General features: G+C 54.5%; 2 protein-coding genes across 3 annotated transcripts in view; one reads left to right on the top strand and one right to left on the bottom strand.

The window, feature by feature from the left end:
* Positions 1-6,267, bottom strand: part of TLN2 (talin 2) — a 64,669-nt gene extending 58,402 nt beyond the window's left edge. The window contains exon 1 of the mRNA XM_081337264.1: positions 6,075-6,267. The gene's annotated coding sequence lies outside the window, so the exon portion shown is untranslated. The remainder of the gene's footprint in view (positions 1-6,074) is intronic.
* A 2,416-nt stretch (positions 6,268-8,683) lies between these two features.
* LOC308673478 (C2 calcium-dependent domain-containing protein 4C-like) lies at positions 8,684-13,914 on the top strand. Of its 2 annotated transcripts, none has more exons than XM_081337172.1 (2): positions 8,684-12,172; positions 12,533-13,914. In XM_081337172.1, exons 1-2 carry the CDS (start codon positions 11,386-11,388, stop codon positions 13,816-13,818), a joined length of 2,073 nt encoding a protein of 690 aa, XP_081193298.1. In that variant the 5' UTR covers positions 8,684-11,385; the 3' UTR covers positions 13,819-13,914. The 2 variants fall into 2 exon arrangements, with proteins under 2 accessions (XP_081193298.1, XP_081193299.1); XM_081337173.1 differs by having other exon boundaries at positions 12,086-12,172; positions 12,529-13,914.
* Positions 13,915-20,880: the final 6,966 nt, after the last annotated feature.

Below are 20,880 nucleotides of genomic sequence, written 5' to 3'. Positions count from 1 at the left end.
TCGCATTAAAACTAGGCTTGCTACCCATGGTTTGGGTTGGTATACTGGGGCCACAAAGTGTGTGAGTCACACCAGAGCTGAAAGACAGTGGCTGCTGCTGCTGCTATAAACGTTGTCTGTGGATTGACACACAACAGACCTGGCGCACCTGAAATTTTCCACCTGGGTGAGTGCGTGAGAGGGATAAACTCTGGGTCGGGGCGGCCTCGGGCCCCTCTTGTCGCAACCTCTGGTCTTAATGGTTTTGGACTGGCGGGGAAGCAGCCAGAGAGGCGAGCCAGTCAGATGGCAAAGTGGATTAGAGCATCTTCCTCCTTATCTGCACTGAGAGGAGCCTGGGCGTTTCTCTCTGCAGGCTCCCTTGCGTGAGAGAGGAGGAAAAGGGGGGAAGACAGGGCAGCTCTGTTTTCAGACTGAAGGAGCCTCTCCAGGTGCAAAGCAGAGGAACTTCAAAGAAGGTTGAGCATCTGGGCTTCTAGGTAGCTGCTTTGCTGGCTGGGGAATTCTGGGAGTTGAAGTCCACAAATCTTAAAGTTGCCAAGGTTGAGGACCCCTGTTCTTTCCTATTCAACTGAATGGGGGGGGGGGAAGAGAAGGGCTCCTTTTTTACCAAACCTGCAACCCCCCCCCCCAATATGGCAGCTGGTTTCAAAGGGGAGTGCCTATAGGTGGGAAACGGTGGGTGAAATCTGATTAAAGGAATCCCACACCAGTTTCTTTTGGTTGCTTGGAAGGATAATAGTCTCTTCTGATAAAGACTCTTTAAAAGAAACACCACACCCTTAAACTGGACCGGGAGAGGCCTTCTCCTTCTGCAGAGATGGTGAGGCGAAACCAGACCAAACCCCGGAGCGTGTGTGGCCTCTAAATAAGATAAGTAAATCAGATTCAAGGCAAATATATGGGACTGTTTGGAGAGGTTTTGCTCTCTGCATTCAAACAATTTAAAACAGGCCCTGGAGTCGGTCCAGCTGTTTTCATGCAATCGCCTCCAGATGTCCTGGATGACACAGGATGGGCCAGGCAGGCTGGGGATGAGCTAAGGAGTAGCTATGCTTGATTAGTATAAACTGGGTTAAAGCTGGGCTGACAGAGAAGAGCCAGCAAAGACTCTCTCCCAGGAATCTGGACTCTGAAATGCGAAAGCCCCCCATCATCTCCACTTCACAAGGCAGCATTTAGAGCCCACCTTGATTTAAATCAACTTTCTGGGGCCACACAGCCTTTCTGTGGAATTGCTCCTGGCAGCTTGCGGTTCAACGTCATTCAAGAGAAGAGTTGGTTTAGGAGGCATGCCAACTCAACGAGCAACAGTCTCCTGGGTGGATTTTCACGTTCTGGAAAAGTGTTTTTTCCATATGAAGCAACAGCTTCCAAATCCCGGCAGGTGGGCAAAATAACTCCTGGTCCCACCTGCAGAACTGGATAAGGGAGGACAAGCAGAGCACTAAAGAGATCCTGGTCCAGCCTGGTGCCTGCATGTCCACGTGGCTAAAGGATACAAGAGTGGAGTCTTCCCCCCACTTTGTAAAAGGGAAGCCTATGCTCCATGTGCAGCGTTCTGCATTTATCTGCCCCAAAGGTCAGAGTCAATCCTAGGGGGACAGCGCTGCACTCCTGAACCACAAGCCCCCCAGCTTCATGCTTCATGCACAGGCTCTGCCCTCCGGCCCAGCAGAATGAACCCAAGTGGATGTGCCAAGCAGACCCAAAAGGGAAAAAAGCTTGCCCACCCAGAGGAGTGGAGGTGCTTTGTCTTCTAATTACAACCCACCAGACCATTCAGGAGCTAATTATTCTTACAAAAACAGACAACATATGAAAAGCGCAATTATGCAGGGACAAATCCTCTCACTCCATGGGCTCCCAAGAGGCAAAGCTGAACGCCAGGGAGAATCCAACCTCCGTAATCTCCATCTCCATAATTAAGAGGCCACAATTTCCACAGCAGAGACCAAATTACAAGCGGGAGGCTGGTGCTCGATTGCAGACTGCAACCTGGGGGTTCCCTTAGCAGGCCACGGGGAAGAGCGTGGGGGCGGGATGGAGTTGGTAGGGATTAAGTCTCCCCTTTAGAAAAACAAAAGCTGTTTGCTTTTCAAGCAGTTTAAAGGGGAAATATTTATCAACACATGTGGAGGCCTTCCCTGCTGCAGCTCAAGGTCAATGTGGTGACAAGGGGAGGGGAGCTTCTACAGACAGTTCCCCCCCCAAGTAATTTTTAAAGCTAAAGGGCATTTTGGAAAGCGCCTGGAGGTCACCCCAATTCAGGGATCAGCCATGGGGGGGGAATAACAAGAGGATTTCACTGGCACTTCCTCTCCCCCTCAAAGATTTGCCAATTCCACAAACTAATCTAGACAGAAAATAAGCTGGTTTTGCTCAAGGATGTTTGATAGACTTTTCCAATATATTTTCTCCCCACGATTTGGTCAAAAAGGTCAAGATGGCAGCAGTGGTGCTGGGATCAAAGCTGACGTCTTGACCCATCACCCCATACCCTGCGGATATCCCTCTATTGCTGGGATGGAGAGAATGGATAAAAACAAACGAACCGGTTTTCCAACCCACTTTTAGTGATCTATTGGTCCGTGTTAGCCACCATCCATCTCATGTTACAACCAGAGACCAAAATAATTTCTATGCCAAAAAAAGGCAGACCCAAAGGCTACTGGAGGAAAAAAACCCCACTCAGACTGACACACGAGGAGGGGAAGCCAAAGCACCACAGATGGATTGCACAACCCACATCAGGACGAGGATCCGCAGCCCCTGCCTAAAAAGAACCAGATGCAATCAGACACCGAGGAAAGGCTGCAATTTAATGGCCCAAGAAACGAACCACTCGCCCAGTCTAACCTTCCTGCAGATGTGCTGGATTACAAGCCCCAGAATCCTCAGGCCACCACCGAGATGATGGGCACGCAGTTCAAGAAATCCGCAGGCCAAAAGATCTCCCCAGGCCAGCCTAATAAGGGGATCGGGGCCCTCAGTCATTTATCACTGGTGTGAAAAATAGCTGTGATATGCAGGCTGACAACTGGCAGTGAAAATGGGATAAAAATACATCCACAAGGCCCCCTTTGCAACTGCCAAATGCTGGCCAGGAGAGGCACCTTCATTAGAAGCCCCCAGTTGCAACGCAGCTCCATTCCCACAACCAAACTGTGCCCGGATGGATAGGGAAGCTTGGGGGCGCAATCCCCGTGCCAGGGCAGAAAGTTGGTCCAGCCTTCCCTGAAACGCCAGCATACTCTGTTAGGAGAGGAGTGATGGGCAAGGGCCACTGAAACCAGAAACACTGCCCAGTTTACACCCTGTGTTTGACCCCCGGTTGGCAGAATAATTCACAACTGGCAGAAACGAACCCCAGAACGACTTAGTCCGGTGTGCCAAACAGGCCGCACTGGCTATCTTTGGGTAACATGCCTGTCCATCTGCGGAAATGTCCAACTCTATCTCTGCTCAAAGCCATAAATATTCCTGCAGGAACACCAGCCCTGTCCTTCCCCCCCCCCCGTCCCCGCCACTCCCCAAGAAGGATGCCCGTGCTTGATTCACCCTGCCATCCAGCCAGCCTTTCGGCTCATCTTCTTCCTGCACTCAGATGCATGTTCAGGCACTGGCTCAAAGCCTCCACTTAATTATCAGGCATTATTTGATTACGAGGGAAACTGTCTTCCTGCGCAAGAGAAATGAAAGCAGCCTCACTCAGCTGCTTTGGGCTGCAAGGCTGGGCAACGTGCACCCAACACATTAAAATCCTTCTCCCGAGCTTTTACAGGCATGGGAAATGCTGCTCAAAAGAGAAATATGTGCATGCACTGGATTCACTGGCCCATCAGTCACAGTTCACAGGAGAAAAACGCTGGGCTTGAACTGCATACGAAGCTCAAATCACTCCACGTGGAAAATATTTGGGACATTGTGTGAAGCAGCCCAAGTGTGTCTCCCAAAGAAAAATGGGCTGAGAATTTTGGAAGCTCTTACACATATTAAGTTAAATTTCTCTTTCTTTGGGGACAGAAAGTCCAGATCCAGCCAGAAGAAGCAGGCGTTCCTCAGCCAGAGACCTTGGGAAACAGATGCAAAGCCTGCCCACTAAACCATCACGTGGTTTGGGGCATGATGCCCTGGGCAAATCCAAGTCTAGTAAGACATCAACATGGCTTATCGTGCTGCGAGGACCAAGCCAATTAAATCAAGACACAGTTTAACAAGATGTGAACCGATATTCCCCAGGGATGATTAAATAGCGGCATCAATCCAGAAATCCAGGACATGGAAAGTGACTGGCAGCTGCCAAGCCTTGCACAGCTGGCTGCCCCCCCCCAGACACCCAAAAGACCCCAAGCAAGGTAGGCAGGCAAGGACAAACACCCCACCCAAAGGATGCCTCCCTTGAAGCCATAGCTGCCCCCCCCCCGTCAATCTTCTGGAATGCAGGAGGGCACATGGGGAGGCTGAGCTATCAAGAACCGTCTCCTCCAGGGTTTGACCCTTTGGGGACCCTTAGTTGGTCCTCTTAGGAGGCAGACAGGAGGGGAGGAAAATCTCTTCAAGGACCACCTGCTCCATCTTTACCAGATAATGGACTTGGATTAATCACACAATTAAAATCCCTACATCAACTCAAACTCCATTAATCTAGCAATATCCCTCTTTTGAATCCCCTTAACGAACCTGAAGAATTCAAGATATGCAGAGAAACATCCCTGCCTGCGTGTGCAAAAAAGAACACACAGTCGGGTGGTTTGGCTGATCCTCCTGGTGCCAAGGCCGCTTGCTCTCTTTGTCCAGAATAACGAAGCCAGGCATGCGGCGGAGCGCACAAAGAGCTAACCGAGGCTAACAAAACGGCTTCCTCTACCCAAGGCTAACCCAAATCTGAGCGGCCACACGGGCCAGTCAGGTGCAGAACAGCTGCCACCTGCCAACCACTCAGCCGGTCAGTTGGCATCGGGCACAGCCCCAGGTTTCCACCAGAGGAACGGCAGAAGATGTGCCCAATCCCTTGCCAATCAAGGGCTCGTCCCGATACGTATTCAACACGGTGAACTTTTAAATAAGGCGTCTGTCAAGGGCCCATAATTGCACCAAGAGAACGGCCAAGCCACGCAGCAGAGGCACAGTGCAGGGGAGGGCCTATTCAGCCCCCCCTGCCCCAAAGATAGCTTAGCTCTACCTTGTACGGCCCTTCCCACTGGGGCACCCACCGTTCCTCCCAGGACATCCATGCGTAGCAAGCGATTTGGGGGTTGAGGTTGCATTATTTGCCACCTGCAACACGGGAATCAGAAGATCCCACCCTCCTCTGTACTGCAATCCCTCTGGACTTCGATTCCCAGAATTCCATGCAGGCTGGCTGGCTGGGCCTTCTGGAAGTCCAGACCTCTTCACGAAGGGGCCGAGGTCGGGGCAGGAGAGAAACAGCGGGGGGGGGGGGCAGCGCCAACACCGGAGCTTTCCAAAACCTCCGGCGGGGCAGGCGATGAAGGACGGCCGGGTCACCACCGGACGGCGCGGGCTGCCCGCCGAGCCCACCCGGGGCCGCTCTAGGGCGGCGGGGGCAGAGCCCTCCCTTGCCAGGCTGTCGGGAAGCGCTTCACCATCCCGCGCGCGGGCAGCCCTCCTCCAGGAGCCCCCGGCTCGCTCCGGGCTCCGGGGCACGAGGCCTTCCCCGGGGGCTCCCGGGGAGCGGGCCGGCCTGGCCCACAGGCGGGCGAAGGGCGGGCAGAGTCCGGCCACGACACCCCGCCGGAGGAAGCCCCGCGCCCCGCCAGCAGCGCTCCGGGAGGGAAGCGGGCGGGCCGGGCCGGAAGGGCGGCGAGGGGCGCGGCTGCCCCCGCAGGAGGGGCGGCCCAGCGGGAGCGCGCGCCGTCCGGCAGCCCCGGCCGCGGAGAAGAAGCCCCCCCGGCCCTCGGACAACCCCCGCCGGCCGCCGCTCGCCCAACGCGCCGCCCGGGCTCCTCAGCCGCGGGGGTGCCGGCGGCGGGCCAGGCAGGTGGCGCCCGGCGCGCTGGAGCCCCAGCAGCTCCGCCGCCTCGCCTTGCCTCGCCTCGCCGCAGCCTTACCAGGCAGAGCGAAGCGGGCGGGAGCCTCTCCGCTCCGCTCCTCTTCGCCTCGCCGCCGCCAACGCCTCCTCCTCCGCGGCCGGCTCGCGCGCCACTGGCAGCCCCCGCGCGGCGGCGGCGGCGACCCCCGGCCCAGGGAGAGCAGGAAGCGCGTCATCAGCCCGGGCCCAACCTGCCGGCCAGCCGGGCTTCCCCACCCGACTCGCCGCCGCCGCCGCCGCCGCACACCTGCCTCCCCGCCCGCGCTCCCCGGGCAGCCCTGCCGCGTCCGCTCGGCCCCGAGCGCGCCCCCCGCCTCCGCCAAGGGCCCCCGGCCGGCGCCGGCCCTTCCAACCCCGGCCTCGAGCGGCCCAGCGGACCTTCTCCTTACCGGGGGTCGGCGGCGGCGGCGGCGGGCGGTGCGTCCAGGCGGCGGCTCCCCGGGAACCCTTCCCCGCGGCCGGCTGCGAGGCGGGGGCTGCGGAGGCGAGGGGAGGGGCGGCCCCAGCGAGGCCGCGCGCAGAACCGGCGGTGCGCGGCAAGCTCAGCTGGAAGCAATTTGAGGGCGGGGGGGGCGTTGCCTTCCCGAGTGTCAAGGCGCTAGTCCGCTCTCCTCGGGGTGGGGGTGGGCTGAGCCCAGGCCTGCGGGTGGAGCAGGGGCCGCAGAGCATAATTAGCCACGGTTAGTGGAGACCAGGAGACCCTGATCGACGCGGCTCATTTCCAGGCACGAGACAAGCCCGGGAGCTGCCTTGCAGCCCGACGCAGGCGTGGGAGCGCAGCCCCGTGTATCTGCGGACGTGTGAATGAAACTTAGCTCCCGGTTTAATAGGTGCAAAAAAGTAAGCCGGGAAGGCAAAAGTCTACACCGTCCTGGAGTAAGTCAGTGTCTGGAAAAGTCAGGTAATATATTAAACTGAGGGTATTCCTAGATCGGGACACACACAAGTTCTGCCGTGTCCCGGGTGCTGGGTGAGAAAGCAGCGATTCCCTTCACCAGAATGTTCTTTCCCATGGAGAGGGTTGAAAAGTAAGACAAGGCTGCCCCCTGTTGGCAGGTAAAGGAACAGGAGCCGGGGCCCTGCTCAGGGAAGAAGTGACCCCATCTGTCCTTCCGTCCATCCTTCCTTCCACTAGCGACCCCCCCCCCCCGCTTCCCCCTCTCTGCTCAGCCCCCCTGAAGGAGGAGTCTGGAAGGATGGAGCAGCGGGGGTGGGTGGGTGGAACAACTACCTGCTCTGGTCAGAACCAGCAGCTTTCCTCAGCCTATTGGCTTAAGCCAGGGCTCTTCAAACGTGGCCCTTTTATGGCTTGTGGACTTCAACGCCCAGCATTCTTCAGCCAGGCATAAGCCCTGGCTTAAGCACTGGTTTTCAGGCAGGGCAAGGTGTGCACTTCGACTCCCAGCTGGGCTTTTGAGGGGCATCCAGTGGTCAGAAAAGACTTTTGTTATTTGTATCTGTTTTAAGGCATCGCTTGGTGAGATGGTGAGTGCTGCTGCCTTGAAACCTTTGAAAATCAGATAGCAGAGCAATGGAAGGAGAGAGAAGCTGCCTGGAGGAGGAAGAATTTTTACTCGCAAAGCATTTGGATCCTTAAAAGGCGTTTGCTCATCTGGTCATGAACCTCCCTGGCACATATCTTCAGTCAGAAAGGGCCCAGCTGTAGTTCTAGCTGCTGCAAAACTTACCTCAAATGTAATCGGGTAATATATCTACCAATAACACTAGATCAACTGCAGAAAATCCAAGCAAACTTTCCCAGTGTTGCGCAGGATCCAAAATGGTGATTCGGATCCAAGTGATCAGGAATAGGGATGTCCAACAGTGGCAACTTGAAGACCTGTGGACTTCAACTCCCAGAATTCCCCAGCCAGCCATAAGGATCCTCCATCTTTCTTCTCATGCAGGGCTGGGCAACTATGGCCCTTTGTGACCCACAGACTTCAACTCTGCACTTCCTGGGCCAGCGTGGAGTTGAAATCCAGAGGTTGCAAAGGGGCCGTGGTTGCCCACCCCTGCTCCCATGGCATTTGAACTGATTCCAGAGGAAACAAGGCTGATAAATGCCAACCTGAGGATACCCTGTTTGTGGCGTTCCTTTGGGGCGCAGCTGCCAACATCTGTACGGTTGCCTTTTGTCTTGCAGTTTTATTTGAATTCTCTGCAGATCTTGCTTGAGATTCACACCACTGTGTGCCTTTGAAGATTTGGCAAGACAAATGGTGGCCACGGCTGCCCTGGACACACGCACACGAACACGCGCACACACACACTGCATGGAGATCCTGCAGAGGAGCTCTGAAGGAGAGTCTCTCAGTCCCCAAAGTGCATTTCCTGTCTGGGAGGGCTGCCAAAAACTAATTGGTTTTCCCCAGCAAAATCCATTATGATTAGTCTTGTTGTATTGCTAACTTTAATAAACTTGGAACATCTGCTTCCAAGATGGCCAAGGAGGCCCCAGCGTTGCACACTCTTTGCACAAACCTTGCACCTTCTGGTTGATCCCATAGTTATGTGCAGGAGGGGAAAAGATTCTGTTTTCACAGGCTGATATACTTTATTTATTATTCAGGGAAAACAAATTCCCTTTCTAAAGCCCAGAAAGGATGTATTCTTGAGACCTTTCTTATTGGAATACGAACTTTATTTACAGAGGGGGCAAAAAGCCTTTTAGTTTGTCTGGAGAAGGGCTGAACCTCAGGTACGGAGCCTCGGGTGTGTCTTCGGAAGACCCCCCCCCATTCAGCTCCAGTTCCTCCAAGGCGATGGGGAAATACTCCCGATAGCTCAGCAGTGGAAACTGATGCGTTTTATGTTTTCTCCTCACTCCCTACGAGCTCCTGTCTGATTTCCTCCCTTTCTTTTCTGGTAGGTCTGTCTATTCCATGCAGAATGTTTTTAGCAGGCATTTGTGTATGCTTGCAAATTTGAAAATCTGAAAGTATCACAAACAGCTTCTTCTGACACTCTGGTTAGAATTGCCATCCGGTGTGCAACTCACAACTGCCAGCTCCAACTTCAGCCCCTTGGCTTTGAATTTTACGGGCCTTATTTTTGCCTCTCAGTATACACCAGCCACTGGACCAAAGGAAGGAAAGAGTGTCCCTTTCAGCAATAGTGCAAAGGACAGCAAGGTTCAGGAGGAGCCAACTTGGTGGCTTCCTCCCAGGCCACGCCTGGGATTGAGCCCCGCCACTCACTGCTGGTCGTCCCCTTTTCCACTTTCCTTCCATTTCCCCAGCATTATAGATTTCCCAAAGAAGCCAGAACTCTACACTGAGTGACTCCATGTGATCAGGTGATGGTGACTCTTAGTGACCACCTAGACAGATGTTCTCCAGGAGGGCCTGTCCCCGACATGTTCTTCAGATCTCCCAACAGGGCACCTTGATGACTGTAATCAAGTCTGTCCACCTCATTGCTGGCCAACCTCTCCTTCTCTGTCCTTCCATCTTTCAAACAATGCGTTGAGATAATTTGAGTCTGGTCCTCTGTGCCTTGAGAGAAAATTCTGGGTTGATTTGTTCAATGATCAGTTTATTTGTCTGCTTGGCTGTCCGTAGCACTCCCAGGCGTCCAAAGCTCTTCTCATCCTCCCTGAACTTCTTTCTACCACACGGAGACGGTTCCTCCTTTTGTGCTCCCACCACTTCCTCCACGACCAGCCCTGCCCCGAGATTAAGAGAGGTCCTGCTCCCCATGGCTGTTGAGGTCATTAAAAGCGTGACGCTCCTTGGACGGGACTCCAGAGTGGAAATTCACCCATATCTGTAACTGAAACGGAGGATGAATCAATTTTATATGCCTGCAATTTTCGGTCCAGTGCCGTGAATGAATGCAGCTGGAATCTGGCCACCCCAATTACAAAATACGTGAGGCATGAAGATGGAGGTTGCTGATTCCACTTTGGTCCCTTTCCAAGCTCTGTTGGGTTGGGATTCCTTTGGGTCAAGGATCCTAGATCCGGCCCTGGCCTCTCAAGCAGGAAATGGGCTTCCTGGAAACATCCACCAGTTGTTTTTTCCCAGTTTCCCTCCCCAAATTCCCAAGCGGCTATCCTCAGACTCCCAAATCACCAGGCTCCCGAGACTGAAAATAAGCTCGGCTGAGGAGAGACCAAAAACACGAAAGAGGGGAAGAACTGACCAAATGCTGCCGATCTGTTCCTCTGCTTCTGCAACCCAAACGGGGAGATCAGGACATTTCCTGTTGTCTTCCAAGCGGCCCTCTAGAGTGGTGCTCCTCTACCATGGCCACTTCAAGATGGGTGGATCCCTTGCGATCCCTGGGGGAGGTTAGTGCTGCTGCCAGCTTAGAGCATCCGCCTGCTTCATACAGGGCAGAAACTGAGCTCCAGTGGTCTCTAATGGTTTGAGTACCCAGCCCAACGGGCCACGTGGCTTCACGAGGTCCTCCGCCTGCCTGTTCCTCAGCTAGGGAGCAAAACTGCACCAGGAATTTCTGTAAGCGGAGTTCTATATTGGTGACAATGTGCAGGAGTTTTGTTCTTAGAAGGACTCTTACAAATGCCAGGTAGTTCATGATGTTGTGGTTGTGCTTGCCTGAGAAGATGCTCTAAATGCACTCAATTAGTTTAATTTTCTCCATATGTACAATTTGTTATGCCAAGATGCGTTTGTGGCTTCTCCGAGTCTCACTTGAAGGTGTTTGCACAGACTTTGGCTGTATTAAACGGCCTTTTCCTACAACTGCCAGCCGGTGGAGCTGTTAACCCAAGCCGAGATCTGCCAAGTCCTTGACTGCTGTCTTTTCCACAAAGGAGAAAAGGACACAATTCTCTGCTTTTTAGGCTTTGGTCTCCTCTGCTTCCAAACTTCTCAGCCGTCTTCCGAAGGCGCTCAGGAGATGGGAATAAAACCAGCCAGTCTGACAGACCTGAAAGAGACGGAAGGAGTCTGGCTCGGCTCTTCTTCCCCGGCCCAATCTGGATCTGCTGCCAGGCACCCCTGTTTAAAGGGCCAGAGGGCTCTCTGGCTTCTGGGAAGGGCAAAGAGGAACTTGTGGCTGTCACAGGCGGTGGGCACCTTGCCCAGGAAACGGGGCCGCTGACAAAAACGCTGCAACTTCCCGTAAGAAAGGAGGGTGTTGTAGCCCACCCTGCAGATTGAACAGAGGCCGGCTCTTCTTAAAGAGCTGAGTGGTTAGTGGTGCCATTTCTAGAGCCAGGCCACCAGTCAGTCAGGGGCAGCCTTGGAAGGGAGAAGGGCCCCGGCTCAAACCTGGGAAGGGCTGGAAAAACAGCATGGGTTTTTGGGGCGGCCGGGTGGGGGAAAAATAGGAAGAAGCTGCAGGGATTGGCAGGAGAGAAGATGGAAGATATCTCGGCTGCCTTCAGGGCGGCAGGTAGAGAGCTCTGTGCCTTGTTGGCGTCTCTGCTTTTGTTCTTTCTGGCTCAGAGGGAAACACCCAAAGGAAGGCTCAGACTCTCCCCCACAAAGCTGAACCCCGGGGGACAGAGTGGAGGGGGTCAGAGGGACCTGCGAGAGCATTTAGTCCAACCTCTGGCGAAATCCCAAGCCGTCCTCAACCTCCACTACTTCCCAAGGCAGCCTGTTCCAGAGGGTCAGCCCGGACCCCTTCCTTGCCATTTAGGTCCACTGCTGAACACTTACGTACCTCTCCTCTTCAGGCTACGCTTTCTTGGCAACGACGGATTTTCTCCAGGCGAGAACGGGCGAAGGGGGGAATCGGCCAAGCTGGACTTGGAGAGCTTCCCCCAAATGGGATTTCTCGCATCGCGGCAGGATCCGCGAGCGCCGACTACGCAGACCGCCCCGACTTCACCCTCCGACACCCCGCCCCCCGCCCCCTCAGCCGCCCAGAGAAGCCGACTCGCAGCCGGGAGCGCGCTCCGGCGGCCGCTCTCCCTTGCGCCGCCCTGCAGACTGCGCGCTCCCGAGCCAGTGGAAGACGCCCCCGTTCCGTCCCAGCCCTGTGATTGGAGTCCCAGCGGCGGGCCGGGCCATAAAAGGGCGAGCCCGCGGCGAGGGCGGCCACAGCAGAGTCGCCGGCAGTTCAGAGGGAGCCACTCCGGTACTTGGGAAGCGGCGGCGGCGTCCCGGCGAGCGAGCGAGCGAGCCTGCGCAGCTGCGCCAGGTAGGCGCCTCTGGTCTCCCCTGCTGTGCCCGGGCCCTATAGATTGTATGGGGGGGGGGGGTCTTCTCCCATCGGAAGCCTGACAAGAGCACGCTGGTTTTACACGCACGCGCGCACCCACCTCGCCTGGCTGCCCGCAGCATCCTCCCTATCCTGGCGACGGACTCTGAGAGTCGCAGTCCCAGGGCGAGGCTTAGGGGCTCGGGAGGGACCCCGAGGCGGTGGGGTTGCCAGACGGGAATCGAGGGGATCCGTGCAATCCCAGCCAGTTCCGAGGTCTCCCCCACAACGGACGGGCTTTCTAGGCGAGAGCTCTCCGGCCGTCCCGTCTTAACCTCCGCCTCCTTCTCCCGCAGGCAGGCAGGCGGCGTTTCTGCGCCCCGATGTGGTTCCTGGAGAAGATGCGGGCGTCCCCCGGAGAAGCCGGGCTGCTGGGCCCCTTCTTCCTGGCGCTGCCCTCCGAGAAGGGCCAGGCGGCGGCGGCCACCGCCTTCCCGAACATCTTAACCCCGGACCGCATCCCGGAGTTCTGCATCCCTCCGCGGCTGAGCAGCCCGCCACCGGCCAAGAGCCCCGGCCCTGCCTTCCAGCCCCGCCGCAGCCTGACTGAGCCGGGCTTGCAGGAGGCGGCCTCGCCCGGCTTTGGCCCCTTCCCGCCCCACCTGATCCAGGTTGAAAGCGCGGAGGAGGACCTGGACCTGGAGCAGGGCGGCACCAACTCGGACCCCCAGTCGCAGGCCGCCCTCTCTCTGCCCCACGTGCCCAAGGCCCAGACCTCCTACGGCTTCTGCGTGCTGCTGGAGAGCCCCCACACCCGGAGGAAAGAGTCCATCTTCCACAGCGAGGTCTCGGGCAGCTCCCTGGTCTTGCCCCGGTCACGGGCCAGCAGCTATGCCGGCAGGGAGCCGGCCTCCAGCCCGGTGGCCATCCGCCGCCGACACCTCTTCAGCAGGCAAGGGGCCTGGGACAGCGACACGGCCTCCTCCAGCGAGTCCTCGCCCTTCGGCTCCCCCCTGCTGGGCAGGTCTCCCGCCCGGCCCGGCTGCCTCCTCAAAGCCCGGAGCCAGGAGCGGCTGCCGGGCCAATACTGGAGGGCCCGGAGGCTGTCGGGCACCATGCGGGCCGGCTCCCTGTCAATGGATGAGGGCAGTTCCACGGACAGCAGCCCCGGGTCTCCCCGGCGCTCTTCGGAGAGCCCCCTGCTCCCCGGCCTCCTCCCCCCGCCTGTCTTCCCCCTGGAGTATCCCTGTGGCCCAGAGCGGCTGGGCAGGGAAGCCACCGTGGCAATGGACAAGGGGGGGCTGCTGCGCCTCTCCTCCCAGCACTGCCCCGCCAACCAGCGCCTCCGCATCCGCCTGATCAGCGTGGAGGGCCTCTACCGGGCGGCCCCCCTGGAGCCCAAGAGCATCAACTGCTGCATCAGCTTTTCGCTCCTGCCGGGCAAGATCCAGAAGCAGCGCAGCACCGTCATCAAGCGGAGCCGCAACCCCATCTTCAACGAGGACTTCTTCTTCCTCGGCGTGTCCGAGGACCACCTGCGCCAGCTCTCCGTCCGCATGAAGGCCTTGAACAAAGGGGGGAACATGAAAAGGGACCTGGTTTTGGGGGAGAGCGAAGTGCCTTTGATGGAGATTTTAGCCGCCTGAGAAACTCGCGGCCTCCCCCACAGATCTATTTATTTATTTATTCTCTGTTTGTAATTATTATTTTTTAAATAAAGTGGAATTTTATTTAAATATGCACACCTGTCTCTGGCTCTTAAATCACAGAGAAGAATGCTTTTGGATTCCAGGCCTGGAGTTCAACTTGAATCGGCCCCTCTAACAAGGTCGATTTGGCCGATTCCAGAGTTGCACATCCAGGACTGAAGCTAATCCAAACTCTGCCCAAAATGAGAACTCAAAAATGTTTACTTAGCACTAAAGTGGGAGGTTTTGGCATATCTGCGCAAGGTGGTGAAGTGCGCTCTTGGCTGACTGTTGCCCCTTCGAGCCTCTTCATCACCACAGCAGGAGAGCTAAAAATCAGGAATAATGAGGAGGTATTTATAATTAAAGGGCCAATTCCACAGGCACCAGAGGCTAGAAAAAACGGAGACTCGGGGTGTTGACGGAGCAGAAGGGAAGAGCCTGGGGTGGTTCACCAAGCCTCATCCCATCTTAGGTGGGTCTCTGAAGGGCAGCCAGCCAGCCAGCAGAAGGCCACAGCTGGGAAAGCAGTTTCCTTCATTTGTGGCCTCAAGTAGCAAGTGAAACTGAGCGGTGGAAGTAATCCATCAGCCAAGAGACCTCCGCCTTCCTGAGGTGGACGCGGGGGCATAAATCTGTCTTCTGGATATTCTCATTCCTCCCTGGGGGACCCAGCCGTGCTTCCGCCCTTCTCAGCAAAGAAAACCGGACTTCTTGAGGCACTTGGCCAAAGCTTTAAGAAAAAGTCAGCCTGGGTTTTCCAAGCAGACGGAGACAGTTCCTTTCCAGACAACACTCTTCCCCCTACAAGGCAGCCGCTGATCCCAGGGAAGCTCCTTGGACACCCGGGTAGAGTTGGCATACCTCGCAGGCATGGGATCGTTGTTCTTCTGGAAGGCACTCCCCAAAACGAAGCCCGAGGCCTTCTGGAGCCTCCCCAGGATGAGCACAAAAGCTGCAGCCAATCCAAGCTCCCGCTGCCTGTTTGACTCCCAGAGAAGCTACCCTGGGCTGGGCAAAGAGATGGTGTTGCTGGGTTCACGTGGTGGGGAGTCCCCTTCTCCCCCCACTTCTTGGAGAAAGTAACAGGCACTCAACGGCTTGGCGTGAGCCCAAAGCAGCTGCTTTATGGGGGGCAACAGATCTCCCCATCACACTGAAAACATTAGCTATGAAAGTGCTGAGATGAATGGATGACGATCAGCTGAAATTCCCAGCTCCAGCTCCTTTGCCTCGTGTAGACTGGTGTGAGAAGGGAGCCACGCGAGAGGGCTCCTTCCCTGGGCCAGGTTGTTTTCGGCACCATGCAAGTGGTCCTGGACGGGTCTTGGGTCTGAGAACATCAGCCCTGTGGCGCTGATTCCATTGAGGCAGCTCTTCGTAGCTCTGGGTGGGTCCATTGTAGGGGGAGCTACGTGTGGATCAGAAAAGGTAGAATGGACAGAATAACTTGGTGGCTGTTCTACTGATAAACAGCACACAGGTGTGCAGATGAGCGGACCCAAAGTTGAGGCTGGAAAGGCGAGGCTCTGGCAGGCTCCAGAAGGGATGAATGGCATGAGCCAGCCCCAAGATGTCAATCAGAAACTGGTTGTGGGGAAGGGGCCAAGTCCTGCTCAGGGGGTCCCAGCGGCTGCGGGATGGAAAAGGCTTTGGTCCAATTCAGCTGTTCGACTCCACAGTGCTCTGAACTGGCAACCATGAAGCACAGACGATCTCGAAGGAAACGGTGCTCAGGTCCTTTCAATTCCTGAGGATGTGCTGTGTGGCCGATTTACACGCTCCCCCCACCCCGGTCTTTATTTATCTGGGTTCTTGCAACCTTTCCTAGAAAAAACTCTGGAAAAGGGCAGCTTGACAAACAAAGACTCCAGTGTAAGAAAGCCCAGGCAAGCGGTTGCCAGGCTACTAATGACAACCTAGCAGAGGAAAAGTGAATGTGTGTGTAGTGTGTAGTTTGTGTGTGTGTGTAGTTTGTGTGTGTGTGTGTGTGTGTGTGTGTGTGTGAGAGAGAGAGAGAGTTGGAGCCAAGATAACTCCTGCCTGGGAAGAAGAAGAAGAAGGGTCAGGCCATGCCAAAGCCTCAGCCCCACGCAGGGCGGACGTGGTCACCGACGCACGCGACCAGCATCTCCTCTCTCCGTGAGGAAGGTCAAGGGGATGGGAGTCCCGCTGGGCCCAGGAGCCTCCCAGGAACAGCCTTCCCAGACTGGCTTCCTTTCAGGTGTCCAGGATCCTGACCCCAGTAGGAAAGGCTGGTCCAAGAGGCCCAGGGAGGCGAGGACTCCTCCCGTTCATCACCTCCGAGATTCAGGCCCACTTCAGCCTTCAGCCCCTTCTTCGTAACGCTTCCCTGCCTCCTTTCTTAAGCTCAGACTGTTTTGGCCACTGCTTCAAGAGGAAGTGATTCTTTCCAAGGAAAATTCTCACACGATTCCCAGTAGGAACATTAATTGAGAGGAAGTGGATGGGTTCCAGGAATTTCAGCTACCAAATCATTTTCGAACCAGTTTACATTGGGTTGCAGACTTTCTTAACTTTCGGCGACCTTCTGTAACCTGGTGAAGATTTGGCCCTTTTGCTGACAACAGGAAAGCTTGCAGCAGGTGGCTGGCATAAATCTCTCCTCAACTTTTATTGGACTGAGAATGATTCATGATATTCATCCAGTTTTCCCTTAATGGGTCTCGAGGCACGAGAGCAGCTACCAAACAGGCTTGCCCAAGTCTTCAATGTACAAGAGCTTCCGACTGATCCTCAGAAACAGCAAAGCCTGATGGGCTCTAGAAACCAGCCCTTTCTCTGATGGCCGACAGCGTATCTTTTCTGCTCCCTCCTTACCGGTGCTTTAAAGACAGCCTTAAAAGTCAGTTTCCCTCAAGGGACTCTGTTCTGAGGTGTTGGAGAAGATGGCTTTCCAGTGCGAATCGGCCTCCAAGGGCTCCTGAGGTTTGCCTACTTCTGCTCCTGCAGAGCTCGTTCTTCTAGTTGCATCGGAAGATGCAAACCGGTTTCAGATGAGGCTAGCATCTATTGGAGACAAGCAGAAAGAGGACGGGGTGGCAGCAGTATCAAGGCAATCCACGAACGATCCACTTCTGCATGCTGTTGCACCAGCAGGAAGTCTGAGCAAACGGTCGGCATAAGGAAGGGGCATATTTGCCACTGGACATTTTCCTGGCTGTGATCCCACTGGAAAAAGGGTGGGAATACGTTTGCCGATTGCGTGTGCACACAGCAGGTGCACGAGTCAGCCTCCCCCTTCCCCCCCTCAGTCGAACACCTAAGGGAGATCTCACCCGTCTTCCCCAGCCTGGGGGTGCGCTGCCATGCCTGCCATCTCCACCTGGGGAGTGGAGATAAGGGGATAAGGGAGAGAAAATAATGGCTTTTTTTAGTATTGAGGTGAACTCAGAAAGCTAACCAGAGCTGGACCAAGGATGGAGGACCAGCAACTCAGGGCAGAAGGCCAGTTAGGGGAGGATAATCAGTCTGTCAATCAATCACTCCTGAGAGAAAGCAACCACGGCTGTATTCTTGCCAACTCGGTTGTGACCCAGAGTCAGAGGAGTTGCCCTCCCCTCAACGAACGCCTGCCCCACTGCACACTGACTTGGCCCGGAGCTCCTCAGGGACACTCACACCTCAGAGCAACAGTCAAGAGATTCTGAAAGCACAAAGCATCACCCAGCATGCTCTAAATGCTGGATTTTTGCTTAGTGTGCTGTAGAAAAGCTAAAGTTTAGATCAACTTTACGTGCGCTGCTTTTAGTAGCCTTTAAATTCATTTTTCCAGAAAGAACTTGGATAGTTTTGCAAGAATACACAAAAAATAGATGATACAGATGCTGTCCCTTGGCAGCCTAGCAGTCCTGCCTGCCCGGTCTACCGTGGACAAAATGTTCCAGCTCCCTCCTTGGCTGTGAAGGTGTAACGCCATTTCCTGTAGCTTGTCCTCTGCTCCTCTGAATGAACGGACATGCAGCTGAAGGGTGTGAATAAGACTCTCTCTGGGAAATGAGTGATGGAGTAGGATTTTGGCAAGTCAAATCGAGAAGCTGCAGACATTGAGCAGGCCCAGCTGCACGAGCAAGACAAACTGGAGAATGGTCAACTTTAATCAGGGCCTCTTCCGGCCCATCCTGAAAATACGATTTAGGAAAATGCCAGGCAATAGCCATCTATTCCTTCTGCATTGGATTAAGGGCTACCCCTGCCCCAGAATGACGGCTGCAAAATGGGGAAAGTATCCCCAAATGATGAAAGGGAACGTCCTTTCCCATCTTCTCTCTCCCTCCCCCCCCCCCCCCGCCAGCTCGATAGGAACTGGGACAAGGAAGTCTTCCAGGGCTGGCAATTTCTTTTTTTTAAATTCCATTTATATCCCGCCCTTCTCCGAAGACTCAGGGCGGCTTACAAGCTTAGCAGTAGCCTTTTGGAATCAAGACTCAGATTTGCTTGGGATGTCACCCTGGAGTCTGGCTTTCTCAGTCCCTCGGCAGAAGAAAGTGGTTTGCAAAACCCCACAACACGTTGGCACATCCTTCCGTTCCCTGGAAAATGGGCAGCGCTCTCTCTCTCTCTCTCCTGCTCATCCAAGGGTCATTTACAAAAGAGTGAAGAAAGCTGCGCTCCAACCGCTCAGAGCGCTTAGCACATCTGGTTTGAGAAACGCCCATGAGACTCTTGTCTGGAATGGGCTCAGCTGCTGTCCAGTGGTTGACGTAGCAGGGGCCACACTCTGAAGAATCGGACTTAGTTGTAATGGAATTAAGTAGAGCTGTTCTCAAGGCGTTCCATAGGTGTTCCCTTTGTGGCACACTGAAAATGATTCTCCCCTAGCAAATCTGGAAATAGCTCCGGGCCCATGCCTAGAAGGCGGACTCCAGCTCAGAACCTCTCGTGTACCGGCTCAGATACCACGGCAAGAGGTATCCTCATGGTGAGTTGGGGAACAGTCCACCAACTTTTACATCCATGCTTGCACTGAGCATTCAGCAAGAGAGGATAAGTCAGAAATGGTGCTTTTGAGGGTGGCAGCATCTTGTTCTTCGCCATCTCTTGCTCTCTGCCTGTTCTTCCTGGCAGAGGGAAGACCCAGAGGGGAGGAGGGGCATTCTTTCAGACATTCGAAAGAGGACACTTCTTTTTCCAAGCAACATTGGTTTGGCCCCCTTTTTCTTGCCATCGACGCGCCCCCCCCCCCCGTCAGAAGAGCTTCCCGGAAACCATCGTTCCCATTGGCCCACATTTCCCGGGAAAGTCCCTGTGACTTTTTCAACCCTCTGATCCTCATTAAATTTCAGGAAGGCGGGGGAGGTAAACAAAGACGCTCTTTCCAGAAGTGAACATTTGCATTTCTCAATAATAAACTCATAACACAGATATATTAAATAAATGGAAAGCCTGGCCGATAAGATCCGAGTGGAAAAAAAACCCTCCTCCTAGGTTGCCCAAGAGATCTGCATGTGAACTATTCAAGTGATGCCTAATCTAGCTCGATTCTTTGTGTTTCCACTTAATATAATTATGCCAGGCACTGCTGGCTGCTGTAGCCGAGAGCCTGGCAGGCGGAACACTGAGATAAGACGGGGGCTGTGTTCATGTGAATAGTCAAAATGGCTGCACTGGCTTATGCTAATCCCGCACGTATCCCTTGCAGAAATTTAATTACTCCGGCCTCTGGGACCTGCTGACTGCTTAACTGAGTTTGGCAGGGAGATGTTACAACACCGAGTTCACAGGTTCATCCGAAGCAGATGAAGTCAGAAATGTTGGGTTGGCATACTCAGTTTCCACTGCCTACAACACCTTCCGCAGCTGCTGCCCTCCAGACCTGTCAGATCCTACAAATCCCAGCCAGCGGCGCCTCTGAGGAGCATCTGCTGGGCAGACATGCCCAGTTAGCAATCAGACAGTCTCACTGATCCTTTCTCCAGGTTGTCCCCGATTTGACGTACATAAGCACCATAACTGCACACATGGAAAAGCCATAAAAGAAGTTCCTCAGAAGATGGTCACGATTTGCAGACCATCTCAGTTAATCGTGAAGTGGCCTGTAGACACCCGGGTCAGAAGACGTGGTGAGGACACTTGTCTAAGGGGCATCCAAGGGCTTCTTAGGCACTTGCATCCTTCCTGAGCCTGATATGCTTCTTGGGCTTTACTCTTCAACCCGGACCAAAGACCCGTTTGGCTCTCTTGGCTTCGTCTCCCACTGCTGCCTATAGAGGCCCAACAGTCATTCAAGACTGTTTTAACCCTTTAGCCAAACTTAAACCTCTGCAGGAGGGTAGTCTGCCTGGCGGTGGCCAGGGCCATTGTTGACAAGGGACCAACCTAATAATGGAACGCTGAGCACACCAAGACTCCAGCTAACCCTCCTTATTTATATTTCCACTAAATGTTCTTGCTGTAAACAAACATCACCTTCACACAGTCTATCGCTCAGCACATGCTTGAGGTTTTTGTTTAAGTACTTGACACTTGATTAAAGGGTGCTTTGAATGGTACAGTTATCAGCTACTCTACGGAGACTCCAGTTCATGTAGAAATATTAAGATCCTTTGAAAACACCGGTTAATATTTGCACTATAGTACTTTATCTTGTAAGTTTTTTAAGTTAAATCATTGCTTGTTGTCCAACAATGGGAGGGATGCAGATGGCCAGGCCTTCCTCACGTGTGGCAGCCCGTAATGTTTCTAGGACCTCTTATGCCACCAGGGTCAGCGAGTCACAAAAAGATTGTTCTTGTCAGCCATTCAAGTTGGCTCATGAACTCCTGAATGGAAAATATTCTCAGGATTAAACACTGCAATGCAAACACCAGAGTTGATCACTGGTGGGGACAAGTGCCCAGGCACAACCTTTCTCTTCTCCAAGGTTAAACAAAAGAAGGTTAACTCACACACTGAAGACTGGAGCCCTAGAGCATATTTCTTTCCTAAGACAGAGAAATCTGTTAAATATTTGAGTATTCTTGCCCAACAAGACCACCCCAGTAAGGCTTTCCTAGTCAG

Source organism: Vipera berus (assembly GCF_964194415.1).
Source record: "Vipera berus genome assembly, chromosome: 12".
In the NCBI taxonomy this organism is placed as follows: Eukaryota; Metazoa; Chordata; class Lepidosauria; order Squamata; family Viperidae; genus Vipera; species Vipera berus.
The sequence above is the reverse complement of the archived record's forward strand: the minus strand, read 5'-3'. Positions and strand labels throughout refer to the sequence as shown.